The 24002-nt window shown below is 35.9% G+C and overlaps 2 protein-coding genes across 2 annotated transcripts in view; both read left to right on the top strand.

Moving 5' to 3' along the window:
* Positions 1 to 356: 356 nt before the first annotated feature.
* On the top strand, positions 357 to 1793 carry LOC123231909 (multifunctional protein ADE2). Its single transcript, XM_044658221.1, has one exon. It carries the CDS (start codon positions 378 to 380, stop codon positions 1653 to 1655), a length of 1278 nt encoding a protein of 425 aa, XP_044514156.1. The 5' UTR covers positions 357 to 377; the 3' UTR covers positions 1656 to 1793.
* Positions 1794 to 23727: 21934 nt separating this feature from the next.
* PABPC1 (poly(A) binding protein cytoplasmic 1) overlaps positions 23728 to 24002 on the top strand; it is a 23082-nt gene continuing 22807 nt past the window's right edge. The window contains exon 1 of the mRNA XM_044683968.1: positions 23728 to 23874. Coding sequence (XP_044539903.1) covers positions 23728 to 23874 — 147 coding nt within the window. The remainder of the gene's footprint in view (positions 23875 to 24002) is intronic.

Here is a 24002-nt window from a genome sequence, read left to right as displayed (position 1 = left end):
ATAACAACTGTAAATATTTTGTATGTATAAAAAATGCTTTTTTGAGTTTTAACTATTTCAAGGTGAGGGGAGGGAAGCAATGCTTAGAAAAGAAAACCTTATTTAACTTCTTCAAGGACAAAATGACATTTAATTCATTTTGTTTTGGTCTGCTAAGTGTTGACATTTCTAAATCAGAGAGGAGAATATTTTCCATAGAAAAAACATCTATCAGATAGTGATCACTTTAATTAGTGCATATTTAAGTCCTATTGTTAAGCATTTTACAGTTAATTTTATATAATTTTAATAAAATTGAACTCTGGCTCTCTCCTCCTTCTCCCCAGGTTCCTTCGGTCCTTACGTTATCCGCCGCTTCTCCCAACGCCGCCAAGGAAATGGCTACCGCAGAAGTACTGAAGATTGGCAAGAAACTCTATGAGGGTAAAACAAAAGAAGTCTATGAACTGTTGGATAGCCCTGGAAAAGTCCTCTTGCAGTCTAAAGACCAGATTACTGCAGGCAACGCAGCTAGAAAAAATCACTTGGAAGGAAAAGCTGCAATCTCAAACAAAATTACCAGCTGTATCTTCGAGGTGTTACAGGAAGCAGGTATCAAAACTGCTTTCACCAAAAAATGTGGTGAGACAGCTTTTATTGCACCTCAGTGTGAAATGATTCCAATTGAATGGGTATGTAGAAGAATTGCAACTGGTTCTTTTCTCAAAAGAAATCCTGGTGTCAAAGAAGGATACAAGTTCTACCCACCTAAAGTGGAGTTGTTTTTCAAGGATGATGCCAACAATGATCCACAGTGGTCTGAAGAACAGCTTATTGCTGCAAAATGGTGCTTTGCTGGACTTAGCATAGGTCAGACTGAAGTGGATATCATGAGTCATTCCACACAGGCTATTTTTGAAATACTGGAAAAGTCCTGGTTACCTCAGAACTGTACACTGGTTGACATGAAGATTGAATTTGGTGTTGATGTAACTACAAAAGAAATTGTACTTGCCGATGTTATTGATAATGATTCCTGGAGACTCTGGCCATCTGGTGATCGAGCCCAACAGAAAGACAAACAGTCATACCGAGACCTTAAAGAAGTGACTCCTGAAGGCCTTCAGATGGTGAAGAGAAACTTTGAATGGGTTGCAGAAAGAGTGGAGTTACTTCAGAAAGTAGAAAGTTCGTGCAGAGTTGTGGTGTTGATGGGCTCTACTTCTGACCTTGGTCATTGTGAAAAAATTAAGAAGGCTTGTGGAAACTATGGAATTCCCTGTGAACTCCGAGTAACATCTGCCCATAAAGGGCCAGATGAAACTCTAAAGATTAAAGCTGAGTACGAAGGAGATGGTGTTCCTACTGTATTTGTAGCTGTAGCTGGCAGGAGCAATGGTTTGGGACCTGTGATGTCTGGTAACACTGCATATCCAGTAGTCAACTGTCCTCCGCTTACACCTGATTGGGGGGCGCAGGATGTATGGTCCTCACTTCGAATGCCTAGTGGTCTTGGCTGTTCAACTATACTTTCACCAGAGGGAGCAGCTCAATTTGCAGCCCAGATATTTGGATTAAATAACCATTTGGTATGGGCTAAACTTCGAGGAAGCATATTAAACACCTGGATTTCCTTGAAGCAAGCAGATAAGAAAATCAGAGAATGCAGTTTATAAGAAAAATGCAATGCATTTTAAAGAGTGGAAAACAAAAAAATATTCTAATTTAGCTACAAAGAATATTACAGATCAGGCGAGAGAAAAGATGATTCTAAACTAATCATAGAAAAATACTAATAAAATTTCTTACTTGGTTTTATATCTTAAAAAAAAAAATTGAACTCTGATCTTTTCAAAATTACAGATGCTGAATTGAATCTTTTGACTTTGCATGCTAAGGATTTTCTTAACACATGGGAATCTCCATTTACTTAATAGTAACTAATATTTATAGCAATTAGGTATACAATACATTTCACATACATTATTGAATTTGAGCAATATGTTCAAACAGATCAATTACCACTGTTGCTGTTTTATAGTTGAGAAAATCCAGGCTCAGAGAGGAAAGTTGAATTGCCCCTCTTTACAGAACTAGTATGTTTGGGAAGTAGCACATGAACCCAGGTTTATCCTAACTCTGATCCAATGTTCTTTTTCACCATATCACACTGACTTCAAAGGGATATGATATTTGCAGGTAGAGAAGTGAGAGGCTAACCAACTAATTGCTCATTAAGGAAGTCTATTAATGGACTAAAATAACACAGACATTGGTCTTTCAAATTTTGTATTCACTTCAAAGAAGGGGTTTGTATCTATCAATTCACTCCTGAAATTTCTGAAACAAAACTTTTATATGCTATAATGCAAGAAAACTCTTTTCCATCTTAGCGGCAGAAATGGGAACGCAAGAAGTCAGTCAGTTGTCCACAGTCTTTTTCTCTATATGTAAAGTTCTAAATACACGCCACAGTATTTTTTCTCTTTTTAAAATGTGTTTCCAAACACCAAATGAAATGAGTATTTTCATATATAGCCTAGAATAGAAAAAAAGGATTGTACACGAAACTACAATAAATATAGCTTTTTTCTTTTTAAGTATATAATATACATAAATATGTAATAAATTCAATCTGTAACTTTCAAAGTGGTCCAGCTTATGTTTCCTTCTGCACATTAAAAAAAATGCTTCAATAACTCTCTTTTCTTTTTTTGCAAACCTACCCTGCCTAATTCTCCCTTCTCTGTTGGGAAAAACAAAAACAAAAACAAAAAACCTTCTATGTGTATATGTGTAGTCAAGAAAATATGTTTCTGAATTGGCCATATCTGAAAAATATGTCTCATTCTGACCCCTAAGTCCATCATCTCTCTATCAGGAGATGAGTAACATGCTTTATCTTCTGTCTTCTGGAAATATGGCTGGTCATTTTATTGATCTGAATTCTTAAGCCTTTCAAAGTTGTTTCTCTTTACAGTGTTGTTATTGCATATATTGTTCTGATTCTACTCATTTTCTTTTTTAAATTTCTTTTTAATTTTTAATTTAATTAATTAATTTACTCATTTTCACTCTGCTTCATTACATACAAATCTTTCCAGGTTTCTCTGAAACCTTCTCTTTCATCATTTCTTATACACAGTAATATTACATTACATTAGGTTCTTTGACAGTCTGATGGACATGAAGTAGAACCTCCGAATTGTTATTTACATTTCTCTATGTATTAGAGAATTTTTTTCATATGACTGCTTATAATTTATATTTCTTTCTTTGAAAACTACTGACTTATTTATCCTGGAGCCCTAAGAGAAGAAATAGTCATAAGCATCTGGGACCCTAACCTGCTAGTCTAGGGAAAGTTTGAAACAGCTGGCCTGAACATAATTTCTATGTTTTCATAGATTCAACATAATTTCAAACTGCTTTATAGTTTTCCCAAGTATTTTTATTGAATAGTGAATACTTTAGTAGGACAGAGTGTTTGGGTTTATTGAACAATTTGCTATTATCTTTATATGTTATTATCTTTATGTGCTTCTTATATTATGTGTGTAATCTGTTCCACCAATTGAATTTTCTTTTTTTAAACCAGTACCAGATAATTTTGAGAATTACTGTTCTGTAGTATATATTTTTTCCCACAGTATATTTTGAGAACTTCTTTCCCACTTTCACACATTATTTCAAAAATGCCATCACCATAAAACACCACATTGACCGGTATCTTGATGTCTCATTGGTGGTAAGAATTCTTTTGGACTAATTATTTTGCAATGCTGTCAATCATTGAAATTACAATGGTACAAAGGATGTAATCTTTACAGAAGAACAGATAAATGACAATTATTTTAAAGCTCTGGAAGCAACACAAAAACCTGTATTTGACAATCCTATAAAAGCACTTGTATCATCTGTAGGCTTGAGTTCTTGGTGGCAATTTTAGCCAGTGGGTTTGCCATTTGACAGTCATTAATGAGCCCACTAAAAGATATTAGGGTGATCATGCTATCCTTTTTGGTACAGGATCCTAGAAATGATGAGTGCCATGTGATCCATTCCTGTGCAGAAAGCTGTATTTCATAATCAGTTCAATCTTATTAAATTGATTTTATGCAACCATGATAAAATATGAAGAAAAGGTCAAAGAACTGGCCTTATGACATATTTCTGGTTGCCAAAGAGTCTGTTTCATTTCAACAGAAATGTTCAAAAGTATCTCTAGTGCAAGAAATTTAGTTGACTCTTCTACATGAATAATGCCAGAACAGTATGATGTAAGAGGTAGAAGATTGGACTTGAAGTCAGAAGACTTGGGTTCTATTCTCAGCCATATGAAATTATAATGGTAGTGTGGGAGTTTGTGATATGTCTAAGTGTGATAAATCTTGGGTTCTTCCTTACCAAAGGTGTTAGGACACTATGGATTTTTTCATTTTGGATATTACCAGTTGTGGGTTTACTTTTCTGTTTTTTCCCCAGATATGGTAATTTTTGTTTGTCTGTTCCCTGGAATAAAGTGTCAGGTTCTTTTTTCTAATAAATTTTTTGAGGTATGAGTAATCCTGAGGTTGCTGCATTGTCAGCTATCCCCTAGGAATGTTTTCTAATAATTTGGATAATTCAGTGGGTTGGTTTTTTTAAAAGCTGTGTTTCCAGCTATATTGCACTGTGTGTAGTCCCATTGCCTAATCAGTAAGTCTTCTCTTGGTTGCTTCTTACCTCTCTGGATCGCAATTATCCAATCAGTAAAATGGGGAAAATAAAAACCAGCTCCGCTAAACTCACAGTGATGGTATCAGTCTGAAATGAGACGATATATATATGAAGACATTATATGTAGTACATTATTTTAATCAGACCTCCATATTCTGAAGAAGCAGTTCAAATTAATGAAGCACATTCAAATCACAAACATGTATTAAATGCTTACTTTATATGTGTGCCAGGCACTCTGCTAAGTACTGGGGATACAAAGGAAAACAAAAACAGTACATGCCCTCAAGAAGCTTACATTCTTTCTTTTCTTTTTCTTTTTTAGAAAAAATGTTTCCATGGTTACATGATTCATGTTCTTACTCTCTTCCCCCCTCAACCCCACCCTCCCTCCCCTTAGCTGACCCACATTTCCACTGGTTTCTTCATGTGTTATTGATCAAGACCTATTTCCATATTATTGATAGTTATACTAGGGTGGTCATTTAGAGTTTAATTCCCCAATCATGTCTGCATCAACCCATGTGTTCAAGCAGTTGTTTTTCTCCTGTGTTTCCACTCTTGTAGTTCTTCCTCTGAATGTGGGTAGCATTCTTTTCCATAAAACTCTCAGAATTGTCCCGAGTCATTGCAATGCTGCTAGTACAGAAGTCCATTACATTTGATTTTACCTCAGTGTATCTGTCTCTGTGTACAATGTTCTCCTGGATCTGCTCCTTTCAAACTGCATCAGTTGCTGGAGGTCTTTCCAGTTCACATGGAATTCTTCCAGTTTATTATTCCTTTGAGCACATAATATTCCAAAACTAAATTAGAAATACTAAAAATCAAAGGAGAAATTAATAAAATCAAAAGTAAAAGAACTATTGAATTAATGAATAGGATTAGAAGGTAGTACTTTGAAAAAACAGATAAAATAGACAAAGTGCTGGTAAATCTAATAAAAAAAAGAAGAAAACCAAATTAATAGTATCAAAGATGAAAAGGATATATTGTTAATTTAATCTATCTAACAGCGATCTAAAACCTTGAAAATATGGCACTGTGCTCACAAATTGCATGTTATGCTTATTTATTAGGCCAAATGATCATGTACAAAATATTCTTAGCTCCTCTTGGCTGCTAAGTTTGGACTCTCCAAAGAGATGGCTCAGAGGCAAAAATAAAAAACAATATATCAGGGTAGATTATAGCAATTCTAAAAAACTTTCAATTCATTGCAACTTGAATACTAATTTTGTTCTAGTTAGATTCTTTAGGTTCATATAAGAGCCAGTTTGTCTCTGAGCTCCCTTTTGGAGGTTGTCTCCTATGTGTGACTCTAATTAATTCAAATGGTCCATATGTAATAATAATAACCAATTTATATACTACTTTGTGACTTACAAAAGGCTTTCCTTACCCTGGAGGTAGATTATGATTCTAAGTATTCCAGGTAGATTTGAGCTTTTCTAGGCTTGTCAAACTTCAAGATTACTCCCACATCACTTAAATTTCTCTGATATCTTTATGATTTAGATTTGGAACTGGACCAGTCTTTCCAAGACTAATTTGATGGAAACAATTTCCTGAGGGACCCTCAAACTTATTCCAAATACCTCTGCAAGAACCTCTTCTCTATGACACCTGATAGATCTGGTCTCTGCTTGAATATCTCTAAATGACAGAGAGTTTACTCCTCAAAGTCAGTCCATTCTATTGTTGGACAGCTCTAGTTGTTAGGAAGTGGTTTTTTTTTCTTATCTTGAGCCAAAATCTGCTTCATTAGAATTCTTACCCATTTATTGATTTTATTTTTCCTCCAAGGAACAACCTAGACCCTATTTTCTCTTTTACAAAAATAAAGTCTAAGTCAACTCATAATTTAAAAGTCTGATGTTGCAGATTTGCCACATCTCATTAACAATGTGAATTTGAATATGGAATATGGAATGTAAAAAGGATATGGATTGGTGGGCTAGAAACATATCTAGGTTATCATGGACACTCGCCTACCAGTGTTCAGGCCCAGCCACTGGGAAATCATTCAGAAAACTGATCCAATCTAGGACTCAGTTATTTGGCTAATGTGCAAAAAGGTATTACCTTCTCTAAAAGGCATCCCAACCACTCTGAATGATGAACAATCAGAACAGCAGAAAACAATGTTCTGTGGTTCATTTCACCATAAATTATACAGTATTTATCAAAAATGCTATTCCTCACACCCATTTGTAAAATTGTTTGTTTTTTTTTAATAAACTTCTCACCCATCCTTTTTCTTTTTCTATCCCCATAAGGGTATGGGGCAGCTAGATGGCATAGTAGATATAGACTGCAGGACTTGGAGTCAGGAAGACTCATCTTCCTGAGTTCAAATCTAGCCTTAGACACTTACTAGCTATGTAACCCTGAGCAAATCACTTAACCCTGTTTGCCTTAGTTTCCTCAACTATAAAATAAAATGGAGAAGGAAATGGCAAACCATTGCAGTGTCTTTGCCAAGAAAATCCCAAATGAGATCACAAAGAGTTGGACAGGACAGAAACAACTGAAGAACAACAAAATAAGGGCATTCTCCAAGACTTTATTTATAGCTAGTCCTTTTTTCCCTTTGAAGTCTCTTTCAAAAGCATCCTCCTCTCCCATGGTTTCATTCTCTATAACTCTTCTTCAGAGATTTTCTCTAAGATTCAAGTTACCATAACTTTGTGAGTGGTTCTTGTAATCTCTGTCTCCAGCTCTAACTTGTGGACTTTTATAATTTCCTAGACTCTGGTCCTTTATTTCCAATGATGTATTGAATCTCAACTTGATATTTTACCTTTATCTCATATTCAAAATATTTAAAACATGACATTTTCCTTTTTTCAACTCCTGCTCCCCTCCTCCCCCCAAACCAATTCCTTTTTCTAATTCCCGGTTCCTGTCAACCATATTACCATTGTCTTAGTTAAATAGTCTAAAAACTTTGGCATCATATTTTTTAACTTAAATTTTTTTTCCAATTTCATATACAATATTTAACAAGTTATCTGGCATTTTGCGAATCAGATTCTTTCCTTCCCTCTCTTCTCACTTCCCCAAGGCAGTAAATAGTTGGGTGCTATCAGGCAATACATATCTCAATATTTCTCATTCTATAAAAGAAGACAGAGATGAGGAAAAACTCATGAAGGAAATAAAGTGAAAAATGGAAGGCTCTGATCTGTGATCAGACTCCAACAGTTCCTACTTTGGCTGTGAATAGCATTTTTCATCATGAGTCTCTTAGGGGTTATCTTGGAATCTTGTGTTGCTGATAACAGTTTAATCTTTCAGTTGATCATCATACAATATTTCTGTTACTGTATTTAGTGTTTTTCTGGTTCTGCTCACTTCACTTTGTATCAGTTCATATAAGTCTTTCCAGGTTTTTATAAATTCATCCTATTTGTCATTTTTTTGTCAATAGTATTCCATTACAACTATATGCCACAACTTGTTCAGTCATTCCCCAAGTGATGGACACCCCATTTCCAATTCTTTGCCACTACAAAAAAAGCTGCTAAAAACATTTTTGTACAAGTAAGTCCTTTTTCTCTGTCTCTGATCTCTTTGGAATACAGACCGAGTAGTAGTATTGCTGGGTCAAAGCATGTACATAGTTTTATGGCTCTTTGGGTGTGGTTCCAGATTGCTCTTCAGAATGATTGTATCAGTTCACAGTTTCATCAATAGTGTATTAGTGTCCCAATTTTCCCACATCCCCTCCAACATTTATAATTTTCCTTTTTTGTCATGTTAGTGAATCTGATAGGTGTGAGGTGGTATTTCAAGAGTTCTTTTAGTTTATATTTCTCTAATCCAGTGATTGGCGAACTTTTTAAAGAGGGGGCTCATCTGTCAGTCTGTTTCTAAGGCAAGTCTTTCGAAGTTTCATTGTATTATATCCTACTCGTATTCGTCAGATTAGGAATAATATCAGGGCAGATAGAACATTTCAGGGGGCCACATCTGGCCCCTGGGCGGTAGTTTGTCCATCACTGCTCTAATCAATAGTGATTTGGAACATTTTGTCATATGCCTCTAGTTTAAAAATTTTCATCTAAGATCTGCATCATATCCTTTTGATCATTTATCATTTGGGGAATGCTTTATAGACTCATAAATCTGACTCAGTTTTCTATGTATTTAAGAAATGAGGCCTTTATCAGAGACACTTAAAATTTTTTTTCTCCAAATTTGTTGTTTCCCTTCTAATTTTGGTTGCATTGCTTTTGTTCATAAAAAATTTAATTTAATATAATAAAAAATTATCCATTTTATTTTTTGTAATGTTCTCTATGTCTTCTTTATTCATAAATTCTTCTCTTGCCCATAAATTTGACAGGTAAACTACTCAGTATTCCCCCTAATTTGCTTATGGTATCACCTTTTATTTCTAGATCAAGTATACATTTTGACTTTATTTTGGCATATGTTGTAAGATGTTGATCTATGCCTAGTTTCTGACATACTGTTTTCCATTTTCCCAGCAATTTTCATCAAATAGTGAGTTCTTCCCCACCCTTCACCCTGCAAGCTTGAATCTTTGGGTTTATAATTACTATGGTTATTTACTTTTATGTGTCAATTATCTAACCTATTCTACTAATGTACTACTCTATTTCTTAGCCAGTATCACATTTTTTTTAGTGATTACTACCCTACAATATAATTTGAGATCTGGTATGGATAGGCCTTATTCCCTTATTTTTTCCCCCATGAATTTAATCTTCTTAAAACTGAGTTTTTATGATGCCATTTCTTTCCTCAATAGCCTTTCATAACTTCCATTGTCTACCAAATAAATTCCAAACAAATAAACATGATATCCAAGGCATTCCATGTTATTACCTAATATATCTTAAATAAATCATCTGCTCAAATTAGTCTGATTTACTCATTATTTCTTAGACATCTCTTGCTTTATATCCATGTTTTTGCACCTGCTTCTCCCTTTTCCAGTATTCTTCTTTCCAATGCAGAAATCCCAAGTATTGTTCTTCAAGGTTAAGCTCAAATGAATCTTCTTCTATGACACCTTTCTTAATTATATTAGCTAGACTCAATTTATCCCTCACTGAACATCTTTTGACTTATTCTCTGTATAGTTTATATGACATTTTTCAGAGACTATTTCACTTTATGACTAATAAGGTACCTTTTGTCATACTTAGTAGGTAATTAATTCATTTAAGTCAGGCAATAAAACAACAGAAAACAAACATTTATTTAGCATCTACTGTATGCAGAGAGCCCCATTCCAGATACTAGGGAAAATACCACATTTGGATAAAGCCAAGGCCCTGCCCACAAAAACCTATAGTTTGGGAGAAAGAGAAGAGGCCAGCTTAATGCTTGAATACTTTGATGGAGGATGAACTCCTTTGTGTGGGCAATCCTTCTCTGGGTTCAGATCCTAACTCACCCATACCTTTTGTCCTCATGAGATTCTTGTCCATGTCCTTCCATAAATCTTATACAGAAGAATTACTTAGGGCTATGTTTGAGGGAAATACACATCTTATATTTCCTTTTTATTCTACCATGCTTCTTAGAGTATCCAGGTCATAATATGTGATTGACAACAATAACTGACATTAATTAGATTTATATTTATAACATTTGCAAAGATCTCTACATGTAAAATAAAGAAATCTATGTGATAATTACTATTTGCTTTATCCTTATTTTATAGATGAGGAAACAGACTGAGGGAAATTAATAGTGACCTATCAAAGGTCACCTAGCTTGTGAGTATGTAGTCTATTAAGTAGGTCAAACTTACCCATTCTTAATTCTAAATCTTGTCCTCTATCGATTATAGTATGCTACCAGGAAGGTTGTTGTTGTTCAGTCATTTTTCAGTTGTGTCTGATTCTTTGTGACCCCTTTTGGGATTTTTCTTGGCAAAGGTTACTGGAGAGGTTTTCCATGTCCTTCTGCAGAATTTTACAGATGATAAAACTGAGGCAAACAGGGATAAGTGACTTGCCCAGGGTCATAGAGTAAGTGTCTGAGGCCAGATTTGAACTCAGGAAGCCGAATCTTCCTGACTCCAGACTGTCCATTGTGCCAACTAGCTGCCCCATGCCAGGAATATAGCACATTAACTGGTCGTTCCCCAATTAATATAATGGGCTAATTGGCATAGTGAAAAGCTTAAGATTTAGACTTCTAAACCATTTCCAAATCATGCTACCAACACTTTGGCTCTTCTCTTTCTTCCACTAAAATCTGGACTCTGCGCCTGGACACTCAGTTCCAATAGATGTGCTTTTACCTTAGATTCTCTAGAACTGAGCCATCACACCATTCACAGGCTGTGTCCAACCATGTAGGCCGTCATTTATGTACTTGTCCCTCTCCCTCCTTTCCAATTCAAAGCTCTCCTCTAAGGCTTGTCTCCTTTTATTAGAACATAAGTTTTCTGAGGTCAGGGGCTCTCTTGATTACTTATAATTGTATCTCCAGCATTTAGTACATAAGCACATAGTGATGCTTAATCTTTTAAATTCATTCCTTCAGTTAGTCAGTTTATCAGCTAACACCTGGTTTCAAATCCTAACACACTAGTTTTATGGCTCTGGGCAAGCCACTCATCCTTTCTAAGCCTGCTTTTCCTCATCTCTAAAATGAGGATAATACATATAGTACCTATTTTAGAGGACTGTTGTGAGACAAACACATTCAGAATTATGTATAAAAGCATCTTGCAAGTCTTAGAACATTATATAAATGTATTATTATTTTTGTATTAGTAGAAAGCATAACCCAGTAAGAATGGAATGCAAAAAAAGGTAAATGTTGGGAGTAAGATTAAGGTCAAGGATTTAGAATGAAAGATCCACCCAATAATTTAGGCCTGTCTGGTTTAGACATTACATTAGAGGCAGAAGCACGCTGGAAAATGTTCATCAACTGGCTCTGAAGGGCTGGGGAGGAGGCAGGGAGGAAGAGGATGGGATACACTACACATTTTTGAGCTTAACATTTCAGTTTAACATTTTTCCTTCAATCTCACACCAGTGTGTAAATATGTTTTACATGATCACACATGTATAGTCCAGATCAAGTCATTTGCCATGGTAGGGGTAGAGAGAGAGAAGAAAGGGAAGGTGACAATTTGGATCTCAAAGTTTTAGAAAATGTATATTGAAAATTCTTCTTGCATACAATTGGGAAAGAAAAGAATTTTTTTTTATTATAGCAAGAAGTAAAAAAAAAAAAAAAGAAAAAAGAAGTCTGTACCTGTTTTATGAGGAGAGTAAGCAGAAGATAACATCAAGATCCCAAACAATTTAAAGGTCTCCAAAAAGGCACCAAACATTTTATCATATTTAGCACGGCATAATTGATAGAAAGCCAGTCTCATAAACCACGGAATCTTCAGCTCAAGTCCTGCCTCTAAAACATACAAATTGTGTGATCCTGAGCAAGCTTAAGCTCTTAGTGCCATTGCCAATTCTCTTAGACTATAAGATACCGAGAATATACTAGACTGCATTGGCAGCGGGAGTTACCTCTAATTTCTAACCAATCATATATTATATTTTGTCCTAACTTAGACACTGGAAAAGTGTAAACAAGAGTGTGGTCAGCTCTTGGAATCAATGCTGAGGCAAGTGGTAAAAAGCTGATTTATAAAAGGAAGTAAAGTGGCATCTCCAAATTAATAAACTGACAAGCTTTTATGGGTACTGAAATATCAAAACAATGATAAAAAAAACTGAAGAAAGATCATTTGAGGCTTTGTGAGTGGGCTGTAAGAGTGTGTTGAGTGTTAAATTAAGGGGGTGGCAAAGGGAATAATCTAGATAAAATACCTCAATATACTCCTGACTTTACACCCTTTTTGCAGACTCCTTTCTCCAGATGTGTATCAGGATTTCTCCAACTTGACATATTAACAACATGATATATGAAATTTTAACTTGCTAATAATTTATCCTCTCCTCCAAACATGTGACATGATCTAATTTATCCCCTTCTTTCTTTAGAATCACAATCTTCCCAGTCTTGTGTAGCCCACAAAATAGAAACTTTATAGGTTTTTTAACTCATCCCTTCCTTTGCCCAGTAGGAATATAGTTAGGGATGGTCTGGTTTTCTAAGGTTAGTTAAAAGAAGGGAATTTTGAGATAAGATAAAAAACTAAGTCTTGAGTTTTTTTCTGCAATTCTTTGCTAACTAGCCTTTGGGTCTGTCTGCCCTTATTCTAATCCACCCTCCACTCAGTCACAATGGTGATTTCCCCAAAACTTGGGTCTTCTCATGTCATCCTCCAACTCAATAAACTCCAGGGACTTCCTATTGCTTCTGGATGCAGATGCAAATGCAAAATGCTGTATTTGACATTCAAAGCCCTTCATACTTTAGGATCCTCCTGCCTTTCTATTCTTAGGCCTTAATCTAGTACTTTGTGATTGATACTGACCTCCTGGTTATTCTGCCAACAAGACACTCCATCTCATGGCTCTGGGCATTTTCTCTGGCTGTCTCCTACCATGCCTGGAATGCTCTCCCTCTCCTGCTCCAACTATGAAATTCCCTGGCTTCCTTTAAATTCCAACTAACCTCCCCTTCTCCCATACAGGAAGCCTTCTCTAATCCTTTTTTAAAAAATGTTTTTTAAAATTTATTTGTTACATTAAAATTCCCAGGTAACTCCCTCCTTTCCTTCCCACATTAGATAAGGCATCATTTGACAAAAAAGATCTGTGTATAAATAAAACTATGTCTTGCTTATTACTATTTATCAGTTCTTTCTCTAGAAGTAGACATACACAAGTCATTCTTAAAACAATATTTCTGTTGCTATATATGTTTTCTTGATTCTCCTCATTTCATTAAAAAAAAAACAACCTCTATTCCACCTTAGAATTGACATTATTGATTTTAAGGCAGAAGAGTGGTAAGGGCTAAGCAATTGGGGTTAGATGCCTTGCCTAGGGTCACACAACAAGGAAGTAGCTAGGCCTCCTTCTCAATCCCCTGAACCATCTGGCTGCCACATTTTACTCTTCATAATTTCATGTAGATCTAATCCTTCTTAAGTCTAGTGCTTTCCCTCAGATATTTCCTTCTACTCCTGTGTATAACTTGCTTTGTATCTATTTGTTTGAATGTTGTCTGTCTCATTAGATTTTAGGGTCCTTGAGGGTAGGGACTATCTTTTGCATCTTTTTGTATCTACAGTGCTTAGAATCATGCCTGGCACCTAGTAGGCACTTAATAAAAGTTTATTGATTAGTTGATTGTCATTTCCACAGTAGACATAACAGTCCATCTTCATATATATCCAGATTTAAGCTCTTTGAAGGCAAGGAAGAGCTGTTTCATTTTTGTCTATATATTCCTTTTATTCAGCAAACTGTCTGGTACATTGTGGCTGCTTAATAAAAGGCTTATTAATTAATTGCTTTCATCTCACATCTAAAGTGCTACAACAGATCTCTTAGTTGGTCTTTTTTCCTTGAATTTCCCTGGTCTATAATCTCTCCAATATTTTATTGCTAGGAGTGTTATCAAACATTATTTTCATCATTTAACTATCTGCTCAAAATTTTATATTGACCCTTATCAAATGAAATCCTCAGATTGACATTCCAGACACTTCATTAACTAACCTTCCTCTATATTTTAGCAATCCTCATCTCTCATTACTGCCACAGATGGCCCTTATATTTAGCTACTAAAGTTCATCAATCTTGATTAACCTGCTAGAATTAATATCATAATGGGAATTTTTCCTGTCCTCTACTCTTTGTGATTCTATTGCCACATTTCCCCATTTCTCTTTACAAAGTATGTTATTTCAGTAGCAAGTTCATTTTTTTGTCATTTGCTTATTCATTTAGTTATTAAACAAAATTTTGTTGAATATCTTTATCAAGTCCCCTGTGCAGACATACCTTCAGTGACTTGAAATTTAACTAAGTTTATGGAGTCTCAGAAGCCCTTAGTAAACTTTTTAAGAATATGATAGATAATACAAGAATTATGAAAAGAGCACTGACATTTGTCAGAGGACTGGAAATCAGAGCCTGAGGAAACTGAAGTTAGGTACTGAGTGACAGAGCTTGGATTTAAAAAACCCATGCCCCCTCCCTTCCAAAACCAATGCATCATGGGATACTAAACTGTCATTTGGAACTACTACTTATTACCTCTGTGATCTAGAACAAATCATTTAACTTTTCCAGGCCTTGGTTTTCTTATTTGTACAATCCTGCCCCTTTATGGTCCCTTCTATCTCTAAATCCTATAGTCCAGTAGCATCTATTAGATGCTGAAATTACTCATCATATTGTGGTTCCTAAATTTTATCAATTGGTCAAAGGCTATGAACAAAAACTTCTCAAAAGAAAAACTGTAAACTATCAACATGAAAGAACATTCCACCGATAATAAGTATTACAAATTGAAACAATCCTAAGGCTTCACTTCATGCCCCTAAATGAGCAAAGATGACAAAACACAGAAATAGTCAATATTGGAGGGGTTGTAGAAAGACTGGCACAAGTTTAAAATTCCTCAACTTCATCCCCAAGGTACAGAAGTCACAGCCTCAGTTGAAAGGCATTTATTTGTAGAAATTGAGTAGTTTTCTTCCCAGTGTGTAGCCTGTAATTGTGTGATACAGGTTACAGAACTAGGAATGATAGTGTTATCTGTGAGTATGGTGGTCCACTTGGGAAGTTGTAGTATTTTAGTGACCATCTGTTATAAATTTAATTTTTATTATAAATTAAAGACTACATAAGATTTTCTAGGCACAAAAGAGCATAAGTTTGACACTTCAGTTTTTGACAGACTAACATGAGGATCTTCATTTATCAAAGGCAAGCTGCAAAACTGCTTAGGAATGTGGGTTCAAGGGATGCCCATGATGGAATAGGTGTGAATCATAACTTCTGGTCTTTCACTGAAAAGAAAATCTTCCCAGTTTCCAACTTGGGAGTTTAGGAAAGGGAAGTTTGTTTTGAAAACAAAAATCATTGATTGCTAAATGAGTCACATTATATCCTAAACTTTTAGGATATGTTAATTACATTTTGAATATGTCTCACCATATGTGTAATTGTTGCATTTTGAATGAACATTATAAAAATTTCCATGCACCTTATAGGTCAGAAAATGAGGAAAATGCAATTGTAAAATGACCTGAAATATACAAAATGTGTAAATCTGGAAAAAAAGACATTAGTGTATTATTAGTGGAATTGTGACCTAATATACCATAATGGAAAGCAATTTCTAATTATTCAGATAAAGTGACTGAAATTTGATTGCTAGGTATATATCCTGAGCAGGCCACTGGCAAAAAGTAAAGATCCATATATAGCTAAATATTTACAGCAGCACTTTTGGTAGCAATAAAGAACTAGAAACAAAGTAGATGTCTATCATGTGAGAAATGGGACTAGCAACAAATTGTGATAGATGAAGGCAATGGAACAGTGAAGAGATAATAATTGTGAAGTGCTCAGCACAGTACCTGCTCATGGTAAGCACTATAGAAATGTTAGCTATGGCTTAAGAAATGAGGAACATGATGAAAACTAAAAAGCATGAAAAGACTTTTTAAAAATGATAATAGAGCCAGGAAAACAATATACACAATAAGTGCCACAATGTAAACGGAAAGAACAAACCACAAAACAATTGAAACTGAAAGTTACAAAAGTGTAAAAGACAAGCTTGGCCCCAGTGAAGTGATATGGGAAGACACATCCTTCTCTCTCTCTTCTGCTTGGTAGAGGTAGAGGGATACAATTTTTTTGGATGTGTTGATCGATTTTTTTTTTTTATTTTAAACCCTTAACTTCTGTGTATTGACTTATAGGTGGAAGAGCGGTAAGGGTGGGCAATGGGGGTCAAGTGACTTGCCCAGGGTCACACAGCTGGGAAGTATCTGAGGCCGGATTTGAACCTAGGACCTCCCATCTCTAGGCTTGGCTCTCAATCCACTGAGCTACCCAGCTGCCCCCGTGTTGATCGATTTTGATAATTTTTCTCCTTTTTATTTTTTCCTATTAATTCTTTATTATGAGAGGTTTGCTCTCTGGCAGAGGAAGGGAAGAAAATGAGGAAACTTAAGACCTGGAAAAACAAAAACTATCCAAAATCTATTACATTTTTTTAAATGGCAATTTAATTAGGTTATAGTCTAATTAACTGTAGTATATGAAAAGAGTCTAATGGATAGAAAACTATCCTTGGAGACTGGAAGACCTAAGTTTTGTCTTTGACAAGTGATATTGGAAAGGAAGGCAGACAGACAAGGCACAAGCTTTTTTTTCTTTTTAAACCCATGTCTTAGTACCAATTCCAAGGTAGAAGAATGGCAAGGGTTTGGCAATTAGGACTAACTGACTTGCCCAGACTCACATAGCTAAGAAGCATCAGAGTCTATATTTGAATCCAGGTCCTCCGGATTCTAAGTCTAGTGCTCTATCTGCTATACTACCTAGCTACCCCACAGCAAGCATTTTTTTTTTTTTACTTATAATAAGGGTCTTTAATGGAGGTAGAAGTATTAATTTGGGAAGACACACTGATCCTTAGTCCTGGGACTTCCACTGAACTATAGAATGACAGGTGCTTAAAGAAATTTTGGAGAAGGGGAGAGGATTTATGCCTTGTCACTCACCTGGGACCTGCACTAGCCATAGTCTAAAATGGCTGGGAAAGGTCTAGATGTAATAGCTAAAGGTGAGAGTACTTGAGAGTAGCCTAGATCCAAAAAAAAAAAAAAAGGAAAGTAGCAAGCATTTTTTACATGTTTACTATGTCCCAGCCAATTTTCTGTAGACTAAGTCAGAAGAATTATTGATCTGAATGAAGAGCATTTTGACACCCAAGAGTTCCTCACACTGATGAAAGAAGTCTTATGATAAAATTGCCATCTATACTGAATACAGGAACAAAACATATAGAAAACAAAAGGGTTATAGCTTACTTTGAATCTAGAAAAAAGAGAACCAGAGAATAAAACTTTTGCCAATATTTCTAGCACTGATCAAAACACTGAGTACTCTGACTCTAATATTAGTTGTATAGACAAGAAATATCCCTAGAGTGGAGAAAGGCCATTGTGACATAGTCACAACTTTATAGAAATATAGAAAAACCAGAGCTGTATTAGTTATTATTTATAAGATTGCTTTCTTCTGCTCAGTATCTAATATCTCATTATTTACATTCTGACTCCCTCTATAGATATAAGCTCTTTGAGGGTAGGGATGACATCAGGCACAAAAAGCTAAAAAAATGCTTATTGATTGATTGATTGATTGTTGATTGATATTCCTCAAAAAATTCTAATCCCTTTCTTTCTAATTCTGTTGTCATCAAATTACCTTTTAATATAATTTTACCTAGGAGGCATGGTTATGCAAATAATTTCCAAATAATTGTAAGCTTGCCAAATATATTTCCCACTAAAAATAAATGGGTTAGTCTTTTTAAAAATTAATAAAATAGCCTTTTATGAATTGATTCCTCAGATCCTGATTACCACTTAGTGAACTAATAAAACAATCTGAGTCTGCATCTGTAGTAATTACTATAAAGCACAGACATTCTGAGGCATTTATTTATTCGCTAATAAAACATGTTTACTATGTACACCTCAATTTGCTGAGGGTTGGGCTAGATATAAAGACAAATAAAAAAGTGTTCCTGTCTCCAAAAAACTTACACTCTAGTAGGAAAAACAACATATAGATTATTACTACTGGTAATTTTTAAAGATTCCTGACTTTACCAATATAAATATTACTACCATAATGAATAACTAGAATAAGATTTTAGTGGAGGTTTCAAGATAAATGGTATATAGGTTGTTCAGGTAAGACCATTGCCTCTGGCATGAGAGCTTGTTCAGCGCCCTTTTCAGGGCTGCTCATCCTCCCCTGGCACTGCCATCCAGCTCTCACCTGCAGTTCCAAGAAGGTGTAGCATGCACAACAGCCATGCCCTGGCAACCGCAGTTAAACCAGATTGAGGGTAACAAAACAGGCCTCAAACCCATTAGTGAAGTAGCGGGGTGTTTATTCAGGCATGCAAAACCTCCCCTCTGTAGAATGGATGGATAAGAACAATTTGCTCTCATAGCCAAGAAAGGTGGAGGAAGTGGGCACTATGGAGTGCTTAGAGCTCAGTTAGGCTTTGAAAAAGCCCCAGGTTGTCCACTGCATCCCACACTATCACCAATCATCTTGACTTTTGTTACTGGACGTCAATAACTCTGGAAAAGAGAATGAGGCTGATGACTTTGTAGGATTCTGCCTCACTTAAATCTGATTTATTCATGGACAAAAGTCATCACCAATAATGCCATTTTGGTCCTCTTCAAGTACAAAGGACAACAACCAACCAACAAGATAAACATAATGCAAATAAGATTGAGACCATTGCCCAGAGGAGTATAAAATTCTGTGAAATCAGATAAGAAAACAGCTGGGAGATTATGAATGAGGTGATATGTGACCTAGGTGAACTCCATCTAACCTGCAACAAAAGATGACAGGAGCCTGTTCCTCCACAAAATATAGGGAAAGGATAGAGCCTCATGAAACAGTTTGATTTCCATCAATTAACTCCTCCTACCTTAGGAAATGGTTTCCTAAATTCATAAGAACATAGTTTTGGAGCTAAAAGGGCTCTTAGAGATCATATAGGACAGTCCCTCAATTTACAGATACAGAAAATAAGGTGAAGTGATTTACTCAAGGTACACAGAAGAGGTCACCCAGGTAGTCTCACACAGGGCAGAGACAGGATTTAGTTACCAGAGTTCAGATCGTCTGTGCCTCTCCAAACTTAGCAAAGTTGATCCTCAGATAACAGAGAACAGCCTTCCCAATATTACAGAACCTGACAGCGCTTCAGAAGTCATTTTACAAGTCATTTGTCTAAGACCACATGGGTCTTTGAATGATAGACTCACTATCTTGGATTAAATAGTAGCAGGGGATAAATCCTAATCCAGATTTAAGGTCCTGATAGGAAGCCATTTCTACTTTCATATAACATCTGTCATATATACCCTCTTTTCTCTTCTGTCACTGCCATTAGCCTGTTGCATGTTCTCATTTCCTCACATCTGAAGTACAGCAGTGGCTTGCTGGTTGATCTCCCTGGGGAAATGAAGAATATAACCATTAATTAACCATCTTTTATGTCCAGACACTGAGCTATGTGTTTTACAAATATTATCTCATTTGATGCTCACCCCACCATAACCTTGGGAGGTAAGTGCTATTTATAACCCTTTTTTTATAGTTGGGGAAACTAAGGCAAACAGGTTAAGTAAATGGTCAAGATAACACAGTTTGTGGTGTCAGAACAACCTAACAAAACCAAAATATCTCTGGTCCCCACTTTCCTATGAATGTTGTTTCCTATTATTAGGATGTAAGTTCTTGAGGGTAGGTCTCTGTATTCTCAGGATTTAGCACACTCTAGTTAAAGTTCTTATTCAATCAACCAATCAATTGCCTAAGATTGATCCTTGGCATCTGTTAAGTACTTAATAAAAACTTATTCATTCATTCATCAATCATTAGGAGTAGGGCAGGTAGGTGGCCAGGCCTGGAGATGGGAGTTCTAGGTTTAAATCTGACTTCAGATACTTCCTGGCTGTGTGTGACTCTGGGCAAATCACTTAACCCCAAATGCCTAGCCCTTACTGCTCTTTTGCCTGGAAACCTATACTTAGAATCAATTCGAAGATGAAGATTTTAAAAAAATCATTAGTAGGGTAGTGGTGCAACAGAAAGAGTGCTGGATTTAGAGTTGGAGAACCAATGTTTATCAATCTTAGTTTCCTCATTTGTGAAATAAGGGGTGGGGGTGGGGGTGTAAAATAAATCCCTCTAAGGTCCTTTCTAGCACTATAATTATGATATGAAAATCCTATTCATTAGAATGAATGTCCTTCAGGCTATCACATGCAAAATATAAATCTTCTGAATACCTAAGAATTTGGTCCCTAAAATCTTCTAGGTAAGTGTGAGGATCAAAAGAAAAATGTATGCAAATCCTAAAGCATCCCACATCACATTTTTAGTATTATTATTAACTATAAGTACATTATTTCTTTACTAAAGGAATATTTTTAAAGTATCCCTCCCCCCCCCCAATGACTTTCCTTTCCCCCTGGGACCTCTTCTTAGTCACAAAGAGTGGCTGAAGACATCATTAAAACAGTCAATCACCATGTCTTTTATATTATGCAGAATCTTATGAATATTTTTGGTGCTCTCCTAAATACCAGTGGCCTGAAAATTATCTATACAAATCTAAGAAATTTTAAATGATAAAAATTCTCTAAAAAAATGAAGTCTATTCATCAAGCTGAAAACTCAACAGTGATGGTAATCATTATACATTCTTAGGCACCCACAGTGTGATGCTGTATACACATAGAGAAATTATTCTGTCCCATAGCTTGCAATCTAAAATTAGATATAGTCAAACCAGATAAACATAGATAGCATTTTGATTTTTTTAAAAAGTGAACTGAAAATGAAAATGATGCTAAAAAAGTAATTGATGGAGAAACAGAATGTAAGAGGTACAGACAAATAGTTGATCTACTTTCCTTTATGCCAATTGTCTTTATTGTACTGTAAAATATAAGTGCTATTAGGATCCAATCACACCCATTAATCAAACCCTGGTTCTCCAACTCTAAATCCAGCAATATATATAACCACACAAATTAATCAATATTGAATCAGTTCTGGGAGGCTTCTAAAACATTCTATATCAATAAATTAATAAGAATATTAACACAAAAGTCTTGCTTTAATGCTACCTTTAAGAGTGTGGGAGATCCTAAGGTCTTGAACATTATATTAATGGAGTCTAAATTTGGTTCTACCAAGCCAGGAAAGGCTTCAAGAATAGAGAGGCAATAGATTATGTCTGTATTCCAAGAACAAGTCTATGGTAAATTCAAAGAAGTTTGATCTAGCTTGGCCACAGGGTAATAAAATTTTGGGCCACAACTCTATAAGACAGTTTATAGTTCAGAAAAGTTTACTATGCTGGAAGATCATCCTTATTGATGAAAATACAATCCTTGAGTACAATAAATTTTTTTTCTTCTAAACTATGAATTATGAAATTTGAAGTATCTTTAATAAAAAAGTCATACCTAACACAAAATTATCATAATGGGGCATATTTTAAATTCTTTTTTTCTCACTTTTGATTCTACAAAGGAAAGATTCAAGTTAATTTTTACCTTATATTTTTATGTTTATAAAGGCATCACTGTATTTATGAATCTCATAATTATAAAACATCTTTTAAAGGAACCTATAAAAAACTACTTGAGCACAGAGAATGTGCTTGTTTCTTTTATGGTTCCCTTTGTCACCTAATACATTTTTTGCTAAGTGAGCATTTAAATAACATTTTGTTGATACAGATTTCTATACAAAAGTCTAATGGTAGGGCCAGGAGGGAAACAGCACAAGACTTAAGTCAAAAGACCTGGGACAGGTCTATCTGTCATTTATGGGGTGACTGCAGGCAATTTCTCTGAGCCTCCTTTTCTTTATAAAAACTGGATAGTAATTTTGAATTAGTCTCAAAAGATTGTTGTAAAGAACTTTGTAAGTTGTAAAGAGCTTTATAAATTCAATTTTATCATTTTATAATAGCAGGTTCCCTTCTTTCAAAGTAGAAACAAGTTATGCTCCATTGTTTGCCTAAGGAAGTACACCAACTGTCAATTTTATTTACTACTATAAATTCAATATTTACAGGAAATTTCAAATGAACTACCAACCAGGCACAAGATCAGTCATGGGTTTAATGAAGAAAAGGATGTCAGAGATTATTTAGCTGAATATCCTATTTATAAAAATGAGGAAACTGATGACCAGAGAAAGCTAAAGGTAACTCAAGTAAAAGAGACTGAATCCAGATAAAGTTCCCTTGCCTTTCAGCAATCCACTGCCAATATTCAAGTTATTATAATATTGTATTCTCCCAAAGCTATTTTATTTTTACTTGAAAAGGAAGATGAACTGGTTAACTGTGAAATTCACATGAGAAACCATGGATTAACTTCTGAGTAGATAACAACATGTAGTTTGCTCCAGGAAAGCAAAAGAACTTGAGTTTGCAATTCAGGGGCTTATTGGTTTGTTTTTTGAATTGTTGTTTTGGGGATTTTTTTTTTTTTGCATTATAAGGATACCCATCCTTGTAATAACAAAGCCATCACTGTAATTAGTCTTCCAGTATTAGATATTTAGTATTGCTAATGGCTAATCTTAATGGAATTTATAGAAATTACTTTTAAAGCTTTACTATATAGTATTCCCATTTTTCCTAGGTGACAGTTCTCAATAGCCTGAGTTCTTGGGGTTAGACAGGGAAAACGTCATTCACTTTTCACATGATCTGGGTCTTTAAAAATACTGTGAAAAACGTGTCAGCTACCTTATTAGGAATAAAAAATCAACGGGCCGGCCCAAAGTCTTGCTCATACACAGAAAGCACTTGACGTGGGCTGAAGAGAATTGAAATACATGTCTGCCAGGCTGCACAGTTAACAGTTGATACTCAGGACTTAGGGCAGAGGGTCTTACTCGAGTCGAGTCCATAAAACTTAAAAAACATAATTTTTTTAACTCTATGCTAATACAATTGGCTTCCTATGGTTCCCACCTCCCATTCCCTACATTTAAAAACATTATTCTGAGAAAAGATCCAAAGCTTCAGACTGCCAAAGAGGTCCATGACTCCCCACTTCCCCGTCCCCCCCAAAAGGTCAGGGACTTCTGCCTTGGGAGCAACCTCCAGTAGGAAACATTAAATCCAGAAGAGCAAATTAAAGCCCAATGTGTAAATCTTTCCCCAAATAGAGTCATCAAATTGCAAGTTCATAGTGGCTGTGTGGGAACTGGGGTTATCATCCCAGGCTGGGAGATGAAGAAAAAAAGGGGATCCTGAGGGCTCAGTTTATGGCTCAGGAACGTGACCTTTAACGAGCCCGGGATGGGCACGTGCTGGCTGTCACGCGCCCCTCCCCCACATCCCGGGCCCCGTGGAAGGGGGCTCCCCATCGGGGCGGCTGGCGTGGGCGACCGTTTAACCGAAGACGGAAGTCCGGACGCGGGAGGTGGCGGTGGGGGTGGGGGTGCGGTGAGTCGGGGCTCCTCGGGGCCCAAGGGAGGGAGCCGGGCTCCGCACGGCCCGAGGCAGCGGGCGGCTCCCCCACGCCCCGGACGTTCGCTGCCCGCCCGCCGGGGGGAGGGCGGGAGATGTGGCCG

The sequence above is a fragment of the Gracilinanus agilis genome, chromosome 1 (genome assembly GCF_016433145.1).
Source record: "Gracilinanus agilis isolate LMUSP501 chromosome 1, AgileGrace, whole genome shotgun sequence".
NCBI lineage: Eukaryota > Metazoa > Chordata > Mammalia > Didelphimorphia > Didelphidae > Gracilinanus > Gracilinanus agilis.
The sequence above is the reverse complement of the archived record's forward strand: the minus strand, read 5'-3'. Positions and strand labels throughout refer to the sequence as shown.